General features: G+C 37.0%; 4 protein-coding genes across 4 annotated transcripts; 3 read left to right on the top strand and 1 right to left on the bottom strand.

Annotated features, from left to right (window-relative positions):
• The first annotated feature begins 6,396 nt into the window (after positions 1–6,396).
• Positions 6,397–7,113, top strand: LOC145122010 (uncharacterized). The gene is made up of 2 exons (XM_079057688.1): positions 6,397–6,680; positions 6,855–7,113. The coding sequence occupies exons 1-2, from the start codon at positions 6,397–6,399 to the stop codon at positions 7,111–7,113; spliced, it is 543 nt and encodes a 180-aa protein (XP_078913814.1).
• An 18-nt stretch (positions 7,114–7,131) lies between these two features.
• LOC145122009 (uncharacterized) lies at positions 7,132–7,839 on the top strand. Its single transcript, XM_079057687.1, has one exon. The coding sequence runs from the start codon at positions 7,132–7,134 to the stop codon at positions 7,837–7,839; it is 708 nt and encodes a 235-aa protein (XP_078913813.1).
• A 2,312-nt stretch (positions 7,840–10,151) lies between these two features.
• On the top strand, positions 10,152–11,611 carry LOC145120919 (protein HAIKU1-like). The gene has a single exon (XM_079056709.1). The coding sequence runs from the start codon at positions 10,556–10,558 to the stop codon at positions 11,351–11,353; it is 798 nt and encodes a 265-aa protein (XP_078912835.1). The 5' UTR covers positions 10,152–10,555; the 3' UTR covers positions 11,354–11,611.
• A 182-nt stretch (positions 11,612–11,793) lies between these two features.
• On the bottom strand, positions 11,794–15,657 carry LOC145120918 (SWAP (Suppressor-of-White-APricot)/surp domain-containing protein / ubiquitin family protein). Its single transcript, XM_079056708.1, has 3 exons — positions 15,503–15,657; positions 12,481–14,682; positions 11,794–12,346 (listed from the first exon to the last, which is right to left on the bottom strand). Exons 2-3 carry the CDS (start codon positions 14,590–14,592, stop codon positions 12,077–12,079), a joined length of 2,382 nt encoding a protein of 793 aa, XP_078912834.1. The 5' UTR covers positions 14,593–14,682; positions 15,503–15,657; the 3' UTR covers positions 11,794–12,076.
• Positions 15,658–21,765: the final 6,108 nt, after the last annotated feature.

Genomic DNA, 21,765 nt, shown 5'->3' with positions numbered 1-21,765 from the left:
CTCATAGTTACCATTCCAGGTAAAGTATAGTGAGAAGACTCACCTCGTACGATGTCAGATAATCTCTCTTGCTCGATAACCCGATCTAGCCTCCTCCTATCAACATAATAACATCTCTAATCAATACTTACTCTTGTCCTTATTCCTAAAGAATGGGTAGAAGACCATTCTACCCCTCCCTGTCCTTTCTTGAACCAATTTGACCAAAATCCTAAAAGTCAACCCCAGTCAACGGTCAAACTTTGACCAGACTCGTCGAGTGCACTCAGGTGACTCGGCGAGTCCATGCGTGTCTTCTGAATCCTTCCAGGTCTCACTCGACTCGTCGATTCAACCTCTCTCCGACAGGTTACCCATGAACACGAACAGTGGTGCAACACGATCCGACTCGTCGATTCCGCTCATGGACTCGGCGAGTTTCTTCCATGAGAATGCTCAAACGACCTTCTGAGGTCAGATCTGTTTCTCTAACCTATAGATCTGACCTTCCCATACACAATAATCACGTAAAGGTTCAACCTTTATACTCATGCAACCAACATAGGGCTTCTTTTGGTGAAATAGCTTTTAAAATGGCAACCTAGGTTCATATCTCTAATGGAGTAGCATAAAGCAGGGAGGTTAGGGCTCTCTGGACCTCTCAAGGTCCAGATCCAGAGTTTAACACTCAAAGGGACATCATAAGCATCATATCCAAGCCAATAAAGGATAGAGAAAATGTCACACCCCAAAACCAAGAACGGCGGAAACGTTCAGGGGTGGAGGACGTCATGTAAAGTATCATAACAGTGCAAAGTAGTAAACAAGCAACAACATCATCCACTGCATTAAAAGTAAAGTTTTAATACATGAGTGTTCTTTCATAGTAATAAGACACCAAAATATGTAAACAAAATAAAGACGAGTCTTGTCTGTGCTCCGTCTTCTCAAAACCCTGGTCATCGTACCTGTCTATTGGTGACGTGAGAATACAAGTTATTTTGAAAGTGTAGATCAGCATAAAGCTGGTAAATTCATAAGTATTATGGTGTCATTGATTCGAAAAGCTGTTATGAAAGACTTGTAAATGTTTAATGAAACATTTAGTATAAGTGTGAAAACCCTAGAAAATCCCATATTTCCTACTAGTATAAAAAGTAGTCTTCTACCAAGACCCGAATGCTTTGAAGGTTTGCATTTCTGTATCAATGAAGATTTTTCCCATGTGCAACTATTATTATAAATATATAGTCTACCTCATCGTTTATGTGAATGTGTCACAAAATAAAAGTAATAGGGAAAATTATATAATCATTGAAATCGTATCCTTTTGCCTTAGGATAATCACGGCGTGGAAACTCGCCGAACAGTACAACCGAGAACATCCGTCGATGAACAGGTCCCGCTGTAGCTAGCAGCCAGGTGTAGGATGGTCAGTCCCGTATAGTATATATATAGTATCTCTCTCTGTATAGTATATAGTATTTCTCTCTGTATTACAAGTAATAGTATCTCTTCATATAGTAGTATAGACTCATGAATGAACTGACTCTTGTGTAATTCCTTGTAATAGGAATAGTAATTTGTATCCCCTAAACTATACCTATAATAGTTTACTGGAATGTAAATTAAATGTCCAAGTAGATTTATACACCCTTGCTATTCAAGAGTGTTGGAACTGAAGAAAGAATGAAAGCTCTCATATCAATACATATATACATGAAACATAAGTGTATAGATATGGTTTTTAACAGTAAATTGAAAGAGGTTTTGTAAAACATTTAAGAGTTTTGAACAATAAATAATAATGACTTGATGTCAGTTTATAAAATAATTCAAAAGTAATTTGTTGATAACAAAGTAAAAATAACTGAAAAGCATTGTATTTATCACATTTTGAAGTATGTGAAATCAGTTGTTTGAAAACACAGTTATAAATCACATGTGATTGATTCTATAACTTCCTGTTTTCTACTTGTATTCCCCCCCCCCATGAAAGCATTTAAAATCATTTAAAAGATTGATTAAGGGGGTATGAACTCACCTGTAGTGAGTGGTTTGGATGAACGGATGATGTAGGATGCTAAGTGTCAAGTGAAGACTTGTACACACACAATGATCCTAGTTAACATATAATAACACATATATGTATCCAATTAGTCATAAAACAACTAATTAACCAAATTTAAGACATCCTAAGACATGTAAAACACTTGATTTAAGTGCTATAAGTCCTAAGGATTGCATCTAAGGGTGGTGGGACCTTGTAATTGAGTTTAGGGTTCAAGGGTAAACTCCTTTGGAATTTACGGTTTTGTGACCACTCTTATTGAGTTTACGGTCGTAAACCCATGAGTATACGGCCGTAAACTCATGGTACTTTGACCATTTTGTGTTTTGAAGCCATAAAGATCATAAGAAGCATTCCTACTTCATGTTTAAGCCTTAGGAAGAGATTAGGGCACCATTTCACTCCTTTAGGGAGTTTACGGTCCTTGGACCACTTCTCCTTGGGTTTACGGCCGTAAACCCAAATGGTTTATGGTCTTTTGATTTTTTCAAGTACTAAGCACATCAAGGAAGGGGTCTAGGCTAGTTTCCAAGGCTTGGTAAGGGACTAGGGCCACTTTGGCCCCTTTGTTAGGGTTTACGGTCCAAGAACATCTTGGACCTTAAACACCTTTGATCTCGTGTTTCTTGGGTGTTTTCTTGATGATTAGAAGTGTAACAAGTCTTATAATACACTAGGGTAAGAGTACTTACTAGGTAGAAGCTTGAAAAGGTGCTAAAAGTCCAAGAACACTAGTGTGTGTTTTTGGTGTTCTTGGTGAAACTTGAAGATCTACACTTTTGGAATGATTTCACGGATGGAATCATGTAAGATCACTAGATCAAGTAAGATATCAACTTTTTAGGGCTAGAAACACTTACAAAGTTGAAGATCTTGAAGAAAATTCGGATGATACTTGAGAGAGAAATGGGTTTTGGATCTTGAAAATGTGAAAAGTGGTAAATAATGACTAAGTGTCATATTTATACCCCATTTTAGGGTTTACGGCCGTAAACACCTTTGTTTAGGCCGTAAACTCCAAACTCTTGGAGTTTTGGGACATTATTGTTGCACAATAAACCCTAGGGCATCCTCTCTCCTGTTATCTCCTGAAGTACTAATCTTAAAACACTCAAACTTATTCCAAAAAGCTTGAAAGTTAGCAGAAACAGTTCTGACTTCTATTGAATTGAATGGTTGTACAGAATAGAAATTTTGGGTTGTCACAGAAAACCCTAGATTCAAGGGTTCTACACCAAAACATAAGAAGGGTTCGATTTAATACCTCAAAGATGGAGTTTCCTTACTTGAAACCACATAATAGCAACCCCCTTGACCTTCTTTTGTTGGAATCTCCTTCTTCTTTGCAAAAACCACACCAACAAGGATTAAAATAGCCCTTCTCCTCACACCACACGCTCAAGATCACTAGGGTTTCTTTCTCTGGACTGGTAGCCGCAAATGAGGGCCATAAGGTTCCTTAAATAGGGCACAAGCCCAAGGATTTAGGGTTTTCACCCACAGTGCCTACTCGGCGAGTCTACTTTTGGACTCGTCGAGTAGTTCATTAAACTTACGTGGCCACCCTGTTTCTACTCGACGAGTTATAGCACCGACTCGTCGAGTAGATCAATGATTCTCAAAAATAAGTAATTAAAATAATATACCTGGAAATCCGGGTGTTACAATATAACTCTATATAAATGATTATGTTGTTACCTTTAAAATAATAAAAAACAATGTTTAATGTTTTGAAAAATTATAATGATAGAAATTAAAACGTTAAACAAATAAATTTTAAAAAATTAATTAACAATAACAACAACTATAAATAACATTAAACTGTATATTATATTTAATTTTATTCATGAGTAACTCGCGGGTAGAAGTCATTCAAACGGTTGAGATTATGCAGTTATAATAGATGCATATATTATCATATAATTGAAAACAATCAATATATTATATCAATTTAGTATGCAAATAATTATATCAAATTTAACAACAACGTTATTGTTATATTTAAAAAAACATATATTTGTAAAGATTCCAACTATATAGGTGTTTATGCGCAACGCGCGGGCATTCGCCTAGTATCTTATAAAGCTAGCATTTTTCTTTGAACCTCATGCATTTGAAACTTCAAAGACCATTTTTTCTTGAACCTCATGCATTTGAAACTCCCAAGACTATTCAACTTATACAAATTAATTTATGATTAATTGAAATATTATGATTTGTAACTCTTAAAACTCTTCAAATCATGTTATTTAATTGATGAGTTAAATGAAATATTTAGCCTATATAAGAAATTTGTAGATTACGTAAGCATGTATGTAAACACAAAATGATAGATTATATATGTAAGGTTTGAAGAGTTATATGAGTGGTTCCATGGATGTAAGAAAGCAATTGCAACTTTTCCAAATATAAATTCATGTAAACTCAAATTGGGTGCATGTAAAGTTTTAGATATTAACCAATGTTCAAATTTAGGTATGTTTGTAAAGGTATACTTGAGATCATTTTTTAAGTTTATGTGTTATGCATCTTTCTATAATCACGAGATGATGAAGTGGGATTGATAATTACTTCTCATGAACTTTTGGTAAATCAACCATCAAGCTATTTATAAGTTAGACCAATTAACTTTGTTAACATGTATGTATCTTTATGTTGTCTCTCTCTTTTTTATGTTAAGAAAATATACTTTATCTACAAGAGAACATTATTCAACATGTATTTTATGTTATGTATATACTATGTTAGTTTCTATCGTTTATTTTGTAAATAACATCGATGGAGTTTTTATAATTGATTTTGATTAAAGGAGTTTACAATTATTATTTCAAATTGTTGGTGATAATGACAAATTAGAACGAATGATTTTTAGTATGATATAACTTTATTGTTGAAAACCAATAATTATATGTGTTATAAAAATGAATTATTTATGTTCTACCAAAACTTATATGGATGTACCCAAATTTAAATGTTTTTATAGTAATAAAATAAATTATCTTATTACATTTGTCAATTTCCTTTTTTTCCTATTCCTTCTTTATCGTAAATGAAAAGTAAAATAAAAAAAATATTAAAATTTTCAAAAGTTGTAGTATTTATTTTTTCATACTACTTTGTTTTTTATAGATAGGAATCAATATATGTTTGATATATAATTTACACAACATAAAACGGTCTATAAAATCATGAATTAATAGGAGAAATAACTAATTATATAAATTTATTAAAATTAATAAAACTAATATGTTAATTATAGAGTTTGTTTTGCTATTGACATTGGTTTTACATGTATATTTAATCGGAATTTGTTAAATGTTATTATTTTAATTAAATAATTATATTCACACGCAACGCGCAGGGATTCGCCTAGTATGTAAATAAAAACATTCGCTTTTATTATATGTTCCTTCCACTTTAATTCAAGTTAATTGAGGTTTCAAGAGCTCGCTTAAATAATACTTCTAAATCAAGTCAAAAGAAATTTAAAGAACGTTTTCCTCTATGAAAAGGCTAATTAGTTGTCGTTGCTTAGTATAATCAATAAATAAAAAATTATTTAGCGGCCAACCCGAACGGTCATTACACCGGTTAATCTTAGACCGGAGGATGTGGATGAGAAACTCCGCTCACTTTTTGTGGGCCACAACATCATTTCTCTCACTTTCCTTTCCTTCATTTAAACCCAAGGGGTGAGAAACTTCCCTCACTAATTTTTTTATTTTTTTTAAAAGAAAAATATTTCCTACAAATATTATACTCATTTTGTATAGGGAATTAAAAACCATTAGTTTTAATATATTTTTTTTATAATTTTTAGTAGGTATATAATTTAATATGTATTAAAAAAATAATTAAAAAAAAGTTTGTCAATAGGAATAGGAGAGAAAGTGAGAGAATGGGCTCCCTCACCACCTTTTCCTCAGTCAATGTGCGGTGTTCAGCTGAGTTCCCACACCCTTTCCCACACCGTCCGGCCTTAGAATAGGAGTAATGTTATCTAACAATTAGTTTTTTACGAGAGGCCTTAGAGAGCCGGGTGTGGGCAACGCGGAAGGCACGTTATCTTATTTGGCACCCTAATAACGGCGCCATAACGGGTGGAACACCGTCCCTCATAGCCGTTATTAGGTGTTATGTTAAGATACGTTATCACGAAAACGGGAGGTAACGCCAGTTATTTGCTTCAAACGGTCACAATTTCGACCGTTTTTTAAAACGGTCACTTATTAAAAAAAACAAATTTTATTTACACTATAAATACATACAATTTATATCATTTTTAAATACAAAAAACATAAATTTCTCTCAACTACATATTTCTTTCAATATTTCAAAACCAAAATATGGATCAATTTGATCCGGCCCATCCGTACAATGATGATAACGACGAAGACGATTTGTTCGTGAGTATGATGTACCGATATTATACAGACAGCCTGGTACATCCAGATCCAGCTCCACTACTCACGCAACGTGCGGCGTTAAATAGAGATCGTGAGGAAGGGCATAGACGGCTAGTTAACGATTACTTTGCGGAAAATTGTGTCTACCAGCCAAAAGATTTCAAAAGAAGATTTCGTTTGCGAAAAAATGTCTTTGAAAGGATAGCCAACGCTATGGAAGCAAGGTATCGTTTGATTCAACCTTTATAATTTACAAAATGTCACTTTTAGATAAAATAAATACAATTTTTACATGTTTAATATTTATTTAGGTATCGTTTGTTTCAACTTTTATAATTTATAAAATGTCACTTTTAGATAAAATAAATACAATTTTTACATGTTTAATATTTATTTAGGTATGAATTTTTCCAAATGAGATATGATGCTAGAGGCAAACGAGGTTTCACAGGGTTGCAAAAATGTGTTGCTGCAATTAAACTTATGGCAATGGGGGAGTCGCCCGATTCTGTTGACGATTATATGAGAATGTCTGAGAGGACCGCACGAGAAAGTTTGTATTTATTGACAAGAGGTGTTGTCGAAACCTTCGGTGACCAATACTTGCGCAAACCTTCGTTGCATGATATGCAACAACTATATGCGGCGCATGAATAAAGACATGGTTTTCCGGGTATGCTTGGTGACTGCACACACTGGAAATGGAGAAATTGCCCCGTGGCGTGGAAAGGCCAGTATTCGAGCGGTCATCATGGAGCACCTTCGTTGGTGTTAGAGGCTGTTGCTTCACAAGATTTATGGATTTGGCATGCTTTTTTCGTGCTTGCGGGTTCTAACAACGACGTCAACGTTCTCGATCAATCACCAATATTTGACGATCTTTTGTCAGGAAAAGCCCCGGATGCTCGTTTCACAGTGAATGGAAATGAATATAAGTTTGAGTATTACCTTACAGACGGAATATATCCACAATATTCCACGTTCGTGAAGGCGTTTCGACACCCAATAGATCCAAGGGACAAATATTTCAAGAGACGACAAGAAGGAGCACGTAAGGACGTTGAACGTGCTTTTGGGGTTTTGAAATCAAAATGGCACATAGTTGAACATGCGGCGAGACCTTATGAGTTAGATACTCTACGATATATCATGTATGTATGTATCATAATGTATAACATTGTTGTCGAAGATAAAGGACACAATATTGCAACGTATTCGCCTACGGAGCCAAGACATGTGCAATTTCAACCAGGGACATCAGAATATTTACATAGAGTGGTTGATATTCAAGATCAGCGAAAACACAAGCAACTCCGTGAGGACTTGGCGGATTACATCTACGTTGGTCACGAAGATGAAATAGTTTTAGGCCAAAAAATGTAGGTTTTATCATTTTTTTTTTTTTTTTTTTGCTTTTTAGGTTTTTAAATGTTTTTGTGTTTTGTTGTAATTTTAAGACAAAACTTCAAAAATGGTCCCTGTGGTTTTCGAAAATATCAAGTTTAGTCCCTAAGTTCAAAAAACCTCACAGATGGTCCCTGTGGTTTCAAAACTTTTAACAAAAGGTCATTTTCGCTAACTTCGTTAGCTTTTGGCCGTTAAATGAAGGGCATTTCTGTCTTTGCACTACCACAGGGACCATTTATGAAGTTTTGCCCTTATTTAAAATAATAATAATAATAATAATAATAATAATAATAATTTAATATTAAAGGTCTCTCTCTCTCTCTCTCTCTCTCTCTCTCTCTCTCTCTCTCTCTCTCTCTCTCTCTCTCTCTCTCTCTCTCTCTCTCTCTCTCTCTCTCTCTCTCTCTCAACAATTACACCATTGTTTTAGATTTATATGAACACATGAACAAACGCAAATATTGAAGTCAATTTTGAATCAAAATCCTTTTTTCTTTCACAACAAACCTGAATAAAAATACTGAAGTTAATTTTGACTTTTAATTTGACAATAGGAACAGTATCGTTGATTCAGACTTTCAATCCAATTTCTGATCACTGATACTATCATGTCGGTATATTGATTCCAAACCAACATATGGGTCTAAATTCATCTTGATCAATTATCAATTATGCAATCATAATATCTTTAATTTATCAAAATAAACAGATTCATATCAATCATCATCCAAACTCATCTCTTACTTCATCGATAATATACACTTCTGAAATCATATCCATCCTGTATTTGAAAATTTCCATTTTGTTAATCAATACATGAACTATGACTCACAAAATCGATTTAATCAAGAATATCAACAAAGAATTTGAAAAACGAGTAAATCGATTATCATATGAGAAAATCGATTATCAGATGCTGGTACTAGATACACCATTCCTCCGGCTGATTGTGGAGACACATAAACCAACAAATTGAGGTTTGAGACCCTTCAAATCGATGGAAGACCAATCTGACTCAGTTTTAACCTCCATAAATCGAACAATGGTGCAGATGTTCTTACCGTCAATGATGGGTCTTCCACGTCGCTGATCAAATACTACCATCGAACCTGGTTAAATATCCGTTTCCGATTTTCCCTTCTTTAACCGAAAACTGATTTGCAGGTTTGTTTTTCCCCTAATCCATTGTCGTCGATCTGCAGTCTGCTGCCGATCTTCACTCTACTGCTATCGATCCTCGGTGCCACTTCTCCCTTCCTCTACATTTACTCGGATCTGCTCAGATTTTTTCTGTCTGAAACCCCATCATTCGTTTGTTACCACTGACCCTCGCCATCGTTAACTCTTAAAAGGTAGAAAGAGACGAGAGAGGGACATAGGGGTGGAGGAGATGAACGGTTGCGATTTGGTTGTTGTCTGGAATCCAAATGTGCAGGGGTGGCGGAGACGAGAGGCCCCAATTGGGTGGTTCCGGCCAAGGATATCACCAGTGACAGTGGGCTGAGAATGTGATTAGAGTATGGAGGTGGCAGTGGTATTTTTAGGGTTCATAAAACAGAAAGAAATGATGTTGTGGTGGCAACGATGGGGCATTAGAGAGAGAGAAAGAAAGAGAGGGACCTTTAATATTAAATTATTATTATTATTATTATTTTAAATAAGGGCAAAACTTCATAAATGGTCATTGTGGTAGTCAAAAGACAGAAATGTCCTTTGTTAAAAGTACCAAAAGCTAACGACGTTAGCGAAAAGGACCATTTGTTAAAAGTTTTGAAACCACAGGGACCATCTGTGAGGTTTTTTGAACTTAGGGACTAAACTTGATATTTTCGAAAACTACTGGGACCATTTTTGAAGTTTTGTCTTTTTTTAATGTTGTTTTTAATTTAAGATTTATTAAAATTTTATTTTTACTTTTCAAATGTTATTTTTAATTTATGATTTAAGTTATATGATAAATATAAATACTATGATATAAATAAATAAAAAAAACAAATTCGAAATATAGAAAAAAAAACATCAAAAAAAAATAAAAAATAATTGGTATTATCAGATGTTGTTTATTTCCACCTTAGGTGTTATAACACCCATGTATGAGTAGGATGTTACATGACACCTTTTAAGTGTGATAACATGTAATAACATATTGCCATGTAATAACATGTTGCCCACACCTAATAGTGTTAGAACGGAGTAATGTTATCTAACAATTAGTTTTTTACGAGAGTTATGATTGGTGGCATCGTCACACCTCGTTTTTGTAAAACAGCCTTATATTTGACTTTGACTTTCTTGGTCTCTCTCATCTAACAAAGCAACAATTCACCCGCAATATCCGCTAAACTTTATCATTCTTTGTTAATCCAACTCTTCTTTCACACTCGAAAGTCAACTCTTAATCCTCTTTCTTTACGCTTATGCAAAGAACGATTAAAGTTGATTTGATCTAGAAGTATGCTATTGCTATAACAAAGGTGTCTCTGTTGTTCTACTTTATGTTATCATTCATGTATTTGGAATTTGGTTTTTAGGGCTTAGTCGATTCGATTCAGTTATTGGAAATCTGGTTATTGTTGGGAATTTTGAATGGTATGAGATCGTGAGGGTTTGATGTTCAACGATTCGCGTGAAAAAACTGCTGTTTTAGTAAAAGTTGAAGGTTAAGTGTTGGATGAAAGGCGTTTAGTTGAGAATGGATAATCCTAATTATTTTGGTAATAGACATGATGAGCATCTGGGTGTGAACAAGATTGGAAAAAATATCAGGAAAAGTCCACCACCGTATTTCGCTAATCCGGCCATACAACCACCGTACCCTCAGGTCTACACCGTCAACAAGAATGATTTCCGAGATACCGTTCAACGTCTTACTGGTTCACCTTCACACCACCAAGAACCACCTCCTGGACCTCACCGGAGCTCACCTATCCGAATGCAAAAAATGCGTCCACCAAGATTAGCACCTATAAACGTCTACAGGCCCCAAATGCCACTTCTCCCGCCAAGACCTGCCGCCCAATATGGCCAACCACCACCAATGACTTCCGGTGACCATATGGGGTGGGCAAACGCCGCAGAGTCTCCTATCTCAGCTTATATGCGTTACCTTCAGCATTCCGTCTTGGATTCAGGCCAAAGACTACCACCACCACCACCTCTTTTTCCTTCTCCAAGAATGACCGGACCACCACCACCACCACTTCTTCAATCTCCGGTAGCAAACCGCCCTTTTAATCCGCCATCACCAACTTCTCAGTTCCTTCTTTCATCACCCTCTGGTTACTTGAATCTATTGTCTCCTCTATCACCTTACCCGTTGCTTTCTCCTGGTTATCGGTTTCCACCGCCACTCGCACCGGATTTTTCATTTTCACCGGCGGCCGCTCAATCAGGAATCTTTGGTCCTCGGCCACCACCTCCACCTTCTCCCGGCATGGGTTTTCCATCACCGGGGTTCTTCCAATTTTCTAGTCCCAGATGGAGGGATTAGGACCCATGGTTCCCCAAGGTGTTTCTTTTTTAGAAATAGGCAAGGGTTCGGATACTGGTGGTCTGCAACTCAGAGGTTGCAGTAAGAATAAGCTTTTTGCAGGAAAGATCGTAATGTCAGTTGTACAACCCAAAGTGTAAGGTAGATTGGATGTATAGACTCTAGGAAGTTTGATTTTTGTTCGTAGATGATAGATGTTTTTATGTAAACTTGCACTTCATGTTTAATAATTATATGTTTGTACACATGATCTGCTTACTTCTTGGAGATATTCTACTCTAATTCTTTACATAATGTAACGAATAGCATGGACATACGTTTTCCAAACAAAAGGAAAAGTTCATTTCAAGTTGACAGATTTTAGTTATTACAAAACTTAACTGCGGTTTGAAACTTTTTACTATCATTTTGAATACTGTTTTTCTTTATTACACACAAACTTGAACGACCATTGTCTCATAAACCACTCAACCCAAAATAAACATCAACGTTTCATCCAAATCAAGGTCATTTTTTCAAACATCACTTGGAAAAAAAAAAGATACTGTCAACCAAAATAGCAGAGGGGGAATTAGGTATAACTAGCAGAGTCTCTATAATCCTTACTAAAACTTTAACAGTAGATGGACAAATATTTCACTAAATTTGATTGAGCAAAATGCAATCTTTTACATATTTGTTGGTAATAGCTGATTCCATTCCGCCATGCTTCGGAACTAGCAATTACCTTTTCCGACCACCACGTTCTCTTAAAGACAAAGAAAGCATTTCGCCTCCACCAACATTGTAATACGCAAGAGACAAATTGTCCTTCAAAAACCCGGCCTTCCCACTCAGTTTCTGTTTGTTTGCTGGCAGCTGAATGTCTCCAGCAATTTTCTCTTTCAAACTCCCAACTGTCTCCGATAATGACTGAATCGTTATCTCAAGTATTTGTCCTTTTAGATTTCCTTCATCAAGATTTGGCACCGATACAGCAATACGAATAGGTCCCTATAAAAAATATATATATATATATATCAATAATCATATAACAGTAATACACATGACTAAATGAAGGGCAATCATGCCTTTTGTAGCATGTTCAGTTACGAGCCAAGAAAAAGAGTTTTAAAAAAGAAAAGTACCGGATGTTGAGCCAAGAACTGATCCTCAGGGACAAGAAAAGAATCATCAAGTCTTTGCTTCTTCGGCTCAGGTTCTTCAGGAAGTGGAGGAGGAGCTTCCTCCGGCGGCGGCGGCGGCAGAATTCCTTGAGGCATAGGCGGTGGAGGAGCCATAACCATCCCATGTTGGGTCATAAAAGGACGCGGTGGCATCGGCGTAAACTGAGATCCAGGTGGCAGCGGCACCGGAATACTAGCCGGATTAACCGGAAGCGGCGGCCGGTTCATATAACCCTGCTGACCATAACCCATTTGCATCGCCGGCGGAGGCGGCACCTGTCTTGGTGGCATAACCATCGTGGGCGGCCTCACTGGCGGCGGGACACCTGCGTACTGCACCGTACCAGGGGGGACACGAGGCATATTCAACGCGAGCCCAGGCGGTGGAGGAAGCGGGCGAACCGACGGAACACCAGGCCGTGGAGGAGGAGCAGCGGGACCTGGAAGATTCCGGCCATCATCAAGTAGATCATCGGCATTCTGGGACATGGCCTGAGTTGCAGTCCGGCCAATACTTCCGGTGTGTCCATCCCAAATCACTTGTTTTGGCTGCTCATCATTCTTTTTCTCAATCTCTTGTTTGACCGCGTTTGACACCTCCTCCTCGGTTGTCCCAAAAATATCCGGGCGGGTTCGGGCAAGCCCCACAATATTTTTAGAAATTTCATCATCTTGAGCAAGTGTTGTCTCCCGAATCTTTGCAAACATTCTCTCTTTTTGTTCTTTATATTTCGGATCAATAAGAGAAATTCGCATATGCTCCGACATCTCACTGACCGGAATTAATTCTCCGGTGATCGGAGAAACCACGAATTTAGTCGGATTTCGCTCCGCCGGAATCCGATCCTCCGGCCGCTTCCAGTTCTTCACGATCCTCATTGGCGGCTCGTTTTCCTCCGCCACAACCCTCACCCTGGCGGCAACCACCTCCTTTCCGTTTCCGTTTCCATTTCCATCATCACCATTCTCTTCCAAACTTGCCGCCCGCATACCCTCTTGAACAAGTTGTACTTCCTCTTCATCCATTTCCATTTCAACTTCCTTCCCGGGCTCCATCACCTCCTCCTCCTCCACCGCTGCCGCCATCTTGCTCCTCCTTATAACCTCCTCGAGAGTCATCGGAGGCGGCAAGTCATCATCCTCATCATCTGCAAAATCAATAGTTTCCACCACTACAAAATCATGCCAATCGATCATGGACATTAACAATCTTTCTTGCTCAATTTCATCTTCAGCTTTCTGTCTCGCCTGTTCTTGAGACTGCTCCCATTCGAGGCGGTGCAACCCCCGTTCGAGCACCGTGGTCATGTCTGCAACACTTTTTTTTAGCTTTTCCGGCAACCCTTTGGGCGGCATTAGGACTTTCGAGTAGGCATCCGCCAGTGATGTAAAGAACATAAACATACTATGAGTCGGCTTCAGAAAGTGGAATTGAGGATTGTTATTTTCACGACTCGTTAATCCTGTCAGAAAAGATTTCCCATTTCTTGCTACAAATTGGGCAGTGAGTTTGATTATATCCAATTCCTCCCCGGTGATCCCCTCCGGCAGCCGGATTGAGTACTGCTCAGCCTCCGGCGGGTCGAGAATTTTCCGAACGGGTCGAAATTTTGCTGACAGGTCGGTCTTCTCCGGTGCATCACTGTCCGCCGGAGCGGAAGACGGGGTGGTTTCCGGTGGCGGCACGTCGGATTGTAGTGCCAGATTTTGATTCTGGGAACGGAATTCTGAAAGGCGATGTTGGTAGTAAGCGTGATAGGGATCAGAACCATTCAAGAAATTGAATTTGGGATTTGCTGCATTGCTAATGATGATTCTTTTTTCAAATTCTGGTCCATTTTTTGCCACAAAACCGGCGGTTTTGTCAACAATCGTCCGGATGTCTGGTGGTGGATGTATGATTCCGATCGTTCTGGTGTGTGTGGCGATTGATGCAGGGGGGGAATTGGACTTATTCTGATCATCCTCAGCCTCTGGCATATGCTCATCTTGTACTTGGGATGGCGGAAGTGGGCCCAGATTGCCATCGGAAGGTGGTGCCGGGAGGGGCAAAATCGGCAATGAGCCCAACATTTGTCTCCGTTACCAAAAATATCCTTCAAAACGTAGAATAGAATCGGCACTCCACAGAATCTAGTTTCAGTAGCAGTTTACCATAATACCCTGCAAAGAAGAAAACTAGTGTTATGTACTTCCAAGAGACATTAACAACATTATGGAGATAGAATCATGATTGTGTTAAAGAGTTGAGGCATAGTTGGTAGCAACAATAAGTTCATCAAAACTATCAAGCCTACCTGCAACATTGCAGTCCTTTCAAAAACTTTCTTATTATAGCAGTGAAAATTGCTTTGTATTGAGATGACTTTGCTATACTTGGGTAGCTTTTTCAAAAATACAATGTTGTAATAAGAAGAAATCATAATAGCATGCTATAGGGCCATAAGGGACATATTAATATTGATATTTCTTTCATTTAACCCGAACCATAATTAGGGTTTTGGTAAATTCTCAAAATTACTTTCCCTTATTGCTAACATGTATCAGAGCAGGTCGACCTGCTGACTCATTTTGTTCCAAAAGTGATATGCATTTCATATATACAAGCATGTTAAAGACAATTATAATTTCCAAGAAAACTTCAATTAAGGAGTTGGAAGAAATGTCTTTGTTGATACTATTAGATTCGATTTTCCATTTCGTATACCTAAACTTCCGTCAAGGAGATGTCGCTTGAGTTGTGAGCACGAGTTTACAAAAATTTAATAAGTTTCATCTTAGGAAACCGGAGATCAAAATCCAGCATTCAACTACACAAAAACTGCTTAAAATGAAGCGCGTATACACAGAAACTGAGAATAAAACCATACAAAAACGTAGATTACAAATGAAATTGGGTACTTTTTGCAGCAAATCACAAAAACCCTAATGTTAACAAACAAACAAATTAGGCAATTAGAATCTCAATAGTTCAAGAACTTACCGTGGAACTGTTGGTGTTGCACTAGCAAGAGATGAGAGATAACAAAAAACCAAGCAAGACTGCGTAACGATGGATGTTGCACCGTGACGCCGACGAAGGAACCAGGTGAAAGGCTATCAATCACAGGCGCGAATACAAAAAAAGAAGATCGCGAAAATAATGGTTCCCTATGCCCAATTAACCTATTTAATTTCAAATTAAAATTATGATACGGCCCGTTTGACCCATGGATTACTCTTATTATGGCCCAAAGATATATACCCACATAAGATAACCGAAAAAATAGGCACATAGGCTTTTTTTTTTTTTTTAAGCTGGGAAAATAAAATAAATATTAGACTAAATTACTTGTTGGATCACACACAGTTTAATCCAATTTTTTATTTTTTTCCGCCATTAGTCCTTTAGGTGGCTTTTCTTACACAATTGGTCCATTTGTCAAACGATGTTAGAAATGGATCGTTAAGCCTTCTTGAGTACCTAGCACATCAAGGTTTTTTTTTTCGTATTTTCCTTTGTAATTGTTTCGATGTTATAAGTTTTCATTATGCAATAACATGATCGTAACTCATCCCTTAATCATCCGTACTAGTTTCAATCCATACACAACAATTTTTCTCCATACACAACAATTGATGCTTTAAAATGTTGTATTGTACAACTATATAATGCATTAATTGTTGTATATGGCAAAAAACTGTTGTGTACGAATCACTTCCCTTTCAAGAAACTCATTTTCTTCTTCTTCTTCTACAAAGTTGAGTTTCTTAGCAATCACATTACCTCCTTAAAAATATCGATCAAGCGAAAAAGCAATAAACAATTGTTGATCTCAGATAGAGGATAGTTCTAACGACATGGTTCATTCATAGAAGAAATATTTATATGATGTTAACATTGTGTACAAGGAGTTGGAGGGTAGCTCGAGGTTTGTTGTTATTGGTTTGTCATGTGGTATTATGCATCAATTACTCACCATCTTCCTATTTTTAATTTTGTAGATGGTTTCAGTAACTTGTTTACTTTGCATATTACTATATTAGACATGGTGGTGTTTTCACAAGATCTCGAGGAAGAAGATACATAGACGAGGTTTTGAACTTCATTGATTACATAGACATCTATGAGTTTTCGGTTTATGAGTTGAATATGATATTGTTTGAACTTAGGGAATTAGGGTATAGTTCATTGCGAACTAATGAACCTATTCTCTGTTATTATCTAAAACCATGTGCTTGCTTGGATTATGGTCTTCTAGCACTAGGGAATGACCAATATGTTTTAGGTTTATCAAAGTATGTTGTTAAGAAAAAAAGATATCAGCATTTATATTGAACCTGAAATGAAAAGATTGACAATATTTTTAAGGCACCGTTTTAAAGTGGTGATGGAGGAAATATATGATATTTTTTAACCTATGTGCATAACTAAGATAAAAGTTTCAAATAGAATTAGGTCATGTCGTAGAAAACTAGTTCTATATGACAATGAAACAATGTTCACGTCCAAGGCCAGTATATCATTTTTTCTATGATAGTAAAGATTGTGACGACACCCACAAAGAATGGCCAAAAGGAAGGTTAGGTACATGGATAAATATTTATTAAACCAACATTGGATCCAAGTGTCATGGATGATTTTGATCCTTTTTTGTGCAAGGAAAACACATACTAGCAAACAATGGAGAAAGACTACACTATTAATATTTAGGTTAAGTATCATGTACATATTAAGGATCAGGTTGCAAATTTTTTTGAAGAAGTTTAATGAGGGGAGGACATTCTTTATAAAGAAGATGGTTATAGTGCAAGTTTTGACATCATTTTAGGTGGGGCGGGGGCCAACCACACAACAAAATCATGTTATAGTTATGGCCCGAATTAAGAAATAAGTTAGGGGCCAAACACACAAGTTACCCCTAACCACATGGATCATTCATGTAATTTACTCAAGAATTTAACAAAAGGTGTTTAACTAAAACCCACATAGGCTCAATGATAGGCTCTTGTCTCCTCATCAAGTGTATCTTGAGTTTGAATCTTATCAACGCTCCGTTTTTACTCCTTTTACATGCATGCATTGATGTGGCTTGTCACATAAGCCAATAAGCCATGTCAGCGGTCACATTGCTTGCCATGTCTGCTTGTAACCGGGAAATCGATATTTTGGCAAATTTTGAAAACTTTTGTGCAAATTTAAAGAATAATCACTAAAATCAACATTGGGTACAACCAATAAACATGTGTAAACTTTAGAGTTTTTGTGTCCCCAAATGTTACCCCAACAAAAAAATGTGTGGACTTTAGAGTTTTTTGTTGAACAAGAAACTTGGGAATCATAAATCAAAACTGAGGATTGTTTTTTTTTTTTCCGAGATTTTTTAATTTATGCACCATACCCACTTGGAAGCTCGTATTGATCAAACTTATAGATGTCCACTTTTGAAAGGATGGAAACAAGAAAAGGGGCATAATTTGTAACAGTACACAGTGAGAAGAGGTTTCATAGATCCAAACTACAATGAAGAAGAAAGGAGAAGGGATATGGAGATAGGTCCTTAACCGGAAGGGAAGGTGAAGGCTTATAGGAGACGGTAAATAACCGAGATGATATCTTTGATGTGTGTAAAGGTAGAGAGATAGAGTCGTATGGGAGAGTGATGATGGTGGAGAGAGGCGGTTGTAGGTATGGCAGAGGAGGGTGACCGTCAGTGTAACATCCCAAAACAGTGGTAAAACTTTCATTTTTCAAAAATTCAAAAATACAACCAATTTGTTCCAAATCAACCATAGTATACAATATTATCAACATAAGAGTGAAAATCAAATGTTAATGCGGAATAAAATCAAGGGGATGTTATACGATCACGTCGGGCCCTTCCCTTTCAAACTGGAAGTACCTGAAAATGTTAAACCACAAAACTGTAAGCACAAAGCTTAGTGAGTTCCCTAAAATACCACATAAAATACATACATTGCCATGGGCTACCCCCATGGTCTTTCATACAAGTGTCATGCGCTACCCCCATGGTCTTGCATACCATTGCCATGGGCTGCTCCCATAGTCTTCCCTTGCAGTGCCTTGGCTACCCTAAGGTCTTACACACAAGTGCCACGGGCCACCCCATGGTCTTTCATACAAATGCCACAGGCTACCCCCAGGGTCTTCATTGCAAGTATCACAAAGACAGCTAGCATCCTACATAACACAATCTAGTGGGTCGGCATTGGTGCCTTCGAGCCATGAGTACAATGAGAAGACTCACCTCAATCTATAGACAAATAAATTTCACACTCGAGCTGCCGAAACTAAAACTGCCCACACTAATCAATACACCATACGACCCTAATTAGAAATCAAAGTAATAATTCACACTCAAGGGTCTTAGCCCATAATCACTATTTATTTCTGGGTAAAATATCCTTTTACCCTTCCTTGGCTAGAATCCACCCTACTTGACTTAAAACCCATTTTGACCAAAAATCCAATTATGGGGTTACACCATGTGTACCATGCTCTACGCCCAACATAGAGCCTTCGTATGGAAACAGGGCAAAATTAGGCTACGTCCTGTGTAGCCAAGATTACGCCCCGCGTAATTGCTCTATTTTGCCAACTTCTTATTAAGTCCTTAATACATAAGGACCAAATATCCAAATCTCATATCTGGTCCTAAAGAACATCCTAAGTGATAAAGTCTTAGACTTTATGCCTTTGCATGGATTAAAGGAGCATGATACCAAGCCCTAACTCCAAAACACACTCCAATGCCCAAAGACACAAGCATGGAAGGATGGGGGTGACCAAGCTCCCATTTTTATCACTCTAAAAGCTCAGAAATTATAGAAAATGCCACTCATGAGGTCTGGAGCAGCTCATACTCACTAGGACCAAGATCAAGGGACAAAAAGCTCATAAAAATCCATAACTAGCTAGATTTATCAAAGGAATCATCAAGGTTCAAGATTTATACATCCTGGAGAATGTTGAAGAAGAATAAAGTCTTGATCTACAAGCTATGGACTCCCAAGTACTCCTTCAATGGCCTCCTTCTTCACAAAACACACAAAGAATCACTCAAATGCTTCAAAGTTCACACTAAGGGGCTAGGTGTGACATCCCCATTTTCACGGCCATAAAAGACCGATTTTGTTTATGCTTTATAAAAATCAGAGTACCTCTTTTAATAAAAAATGTTGCGGAATTTGTTCCCCAAAAAACATGATAAATACGTTATCAAAACATTTCCGAAGAAATGTATTTTTGTTAATTTTAAAACATTTGGGATGTCATCATCAATACATAAACATAAGCATAAACAGAACTTACATTCATTTACACTAGTGATCTACATCTCTTTAATCTCTCAGTGTAATGTAACTTCATATCGACACCTGTGATACAAATAAACTTGAGTGGGTCAAGTTGGGAAACCTGGTGAGTACATAGGGTTTTCAACCCACAATAATTTAATTATTATGTTTAAACATCAAACAATCAACCCAATTACCCATCCCCATTATCTTCCTTACTCTTAAGGTCTACCCAAAGAGTCATTTATCCTGCATTCGTTCATTCCGAAGTCCATTTCTTACAGGGTTTATATGACAGGCACTAAGTCCATAGCTGCCAATGCTCGTTCGTAAAACACTAATTCCATAGCTGCTAAAGTTCATTCATCGGGTACTAAATCCATAGCTACCAGTGTTCAGCTAATAGGTACTAAATCCATAGCTACCAACGTTTATTTAACAAGTACTAAGTCCATAGCTACCAACGTTTATCTAACAGGTACTAAGTCCATAGCTACCAATGTTTATTCGATAGGCACTAAGTCCATAGCTGCCGATGTTATTTGTTAGGCACTAAGTCTATAGCTGCCAATGTTCACTCATATCATCTTTCATCTCTCATCATTCATCTACCCATGTTTTACCTAACATATTCGTATATATAAAATACATAGACAGTTTAAATTATTTAAAACATGTATAAAATCGTTCATCCAGCATATAAAACAAGTATTCAAATAATATGCACACATAGCACGTAATTTATATAAAATACTTCATATCTATGTGTAAGATGAAAGTAACTATGCACTCACTTGTTAAAGTGATGATTCCAAACTCGGACAACACTTCGCTTCTTAACAATATAATTTCCTTCGACGAAACCTAGTATTATTACCACTAGATTTTAGTCTAATATTTACCGTGACTAATTATTAGTCTTAGCATTATTATTATTATATAAGTGTTTAAACAATATTTTTCAACCACTATGTACAGACAGGGGCCAAACATAAAATACCGGAGGGCATGACCATTTTGGCATATAACACTTCTGAAATCCAACAACCCTATGCGGCCCTTTAAACCAGATTCCCCGTACCGCGAGTAGTTAAAAAGATATTATAACGACACTTATATAAGTCATAATAATAGCCCAAATATTTATTACAAGTTCATAATAACAATACTAGTTTTAAATATACGTTATATTTAAAATATGGTAAGCATAACTTACTTACAAGGGGGTTTTAGCTAGGAGTCAGGCTCTGCAGGGGAAGAACTTCGTCGCTGGATCTTTCTAAGAAAGATTCTTGCAGCGCTTCAGCGCTTACCTTACTATACTAAAACTACAGAAAGAGAAGTCGAATCACGAGGGGCCGAAATGCTCGGGGGATAAGAAGAGAAAGACTCTTGAATCAAGAGAATGGTGCAAGAAATATGAGAGCTAGAGGCTCTTATTTATAGTGATTGAATTTTCAAAAACTACCCTCCATAGTTACTTAATGACCTTATAGTTATATAAATGACTAAACACCCCTTTATAATACTATTTTAAATAGATTTAATGATATTTGTACTAAACTAATGTCGAAAGTACTCAACATTAGTCTTATAATGACCGCATCGTCGATACCTTTCTAATGATATATACATATGTATATATATGTAGACGTATATATGATTTACGCTTTATTTTCATACGTAAATGTGCTATTAAAAATTATAACTCGTTCATACGAACTCCATTTTTGACGTTCTTTATATCCACGCGTTGGTATTTACGAGTACTACAACTTTCATTTAGATATCGTCAACTAATTCTCATTCTATCTCAGATTTACAAAACTGTATCGAATTTATCGCGCTCGAAGAGTAGGGACCAAGTTTCGTCCATATCTTTAACATACGAGCTCTATTCTCGACGTTCTTTATATCCACACGTTGGTATTTATGAGTACTACAATTTTC

The sequence above is a fragment of the Lactuca virosa genome, chromosome 6, assembly GCF_052849685.1.
Source record: "Lactuca virosa cultivar CGN04683 chromosome 6, Lactuca_virosa_CGN04683_v6, whole genome shotgun sequence".
Classification (NCBI taxonomy): Eukaryota; Viridiplantae; Streptophyta; class Magnoliopsida; order Asterales; family Asteraceae; genus Lactuca; species Lactuca virosa.
The sequence above is the reverse complement of the archived record's forward strand: the minus strand, read 5'-3'. Positions and strand labels throughout refer to the sequence as shown.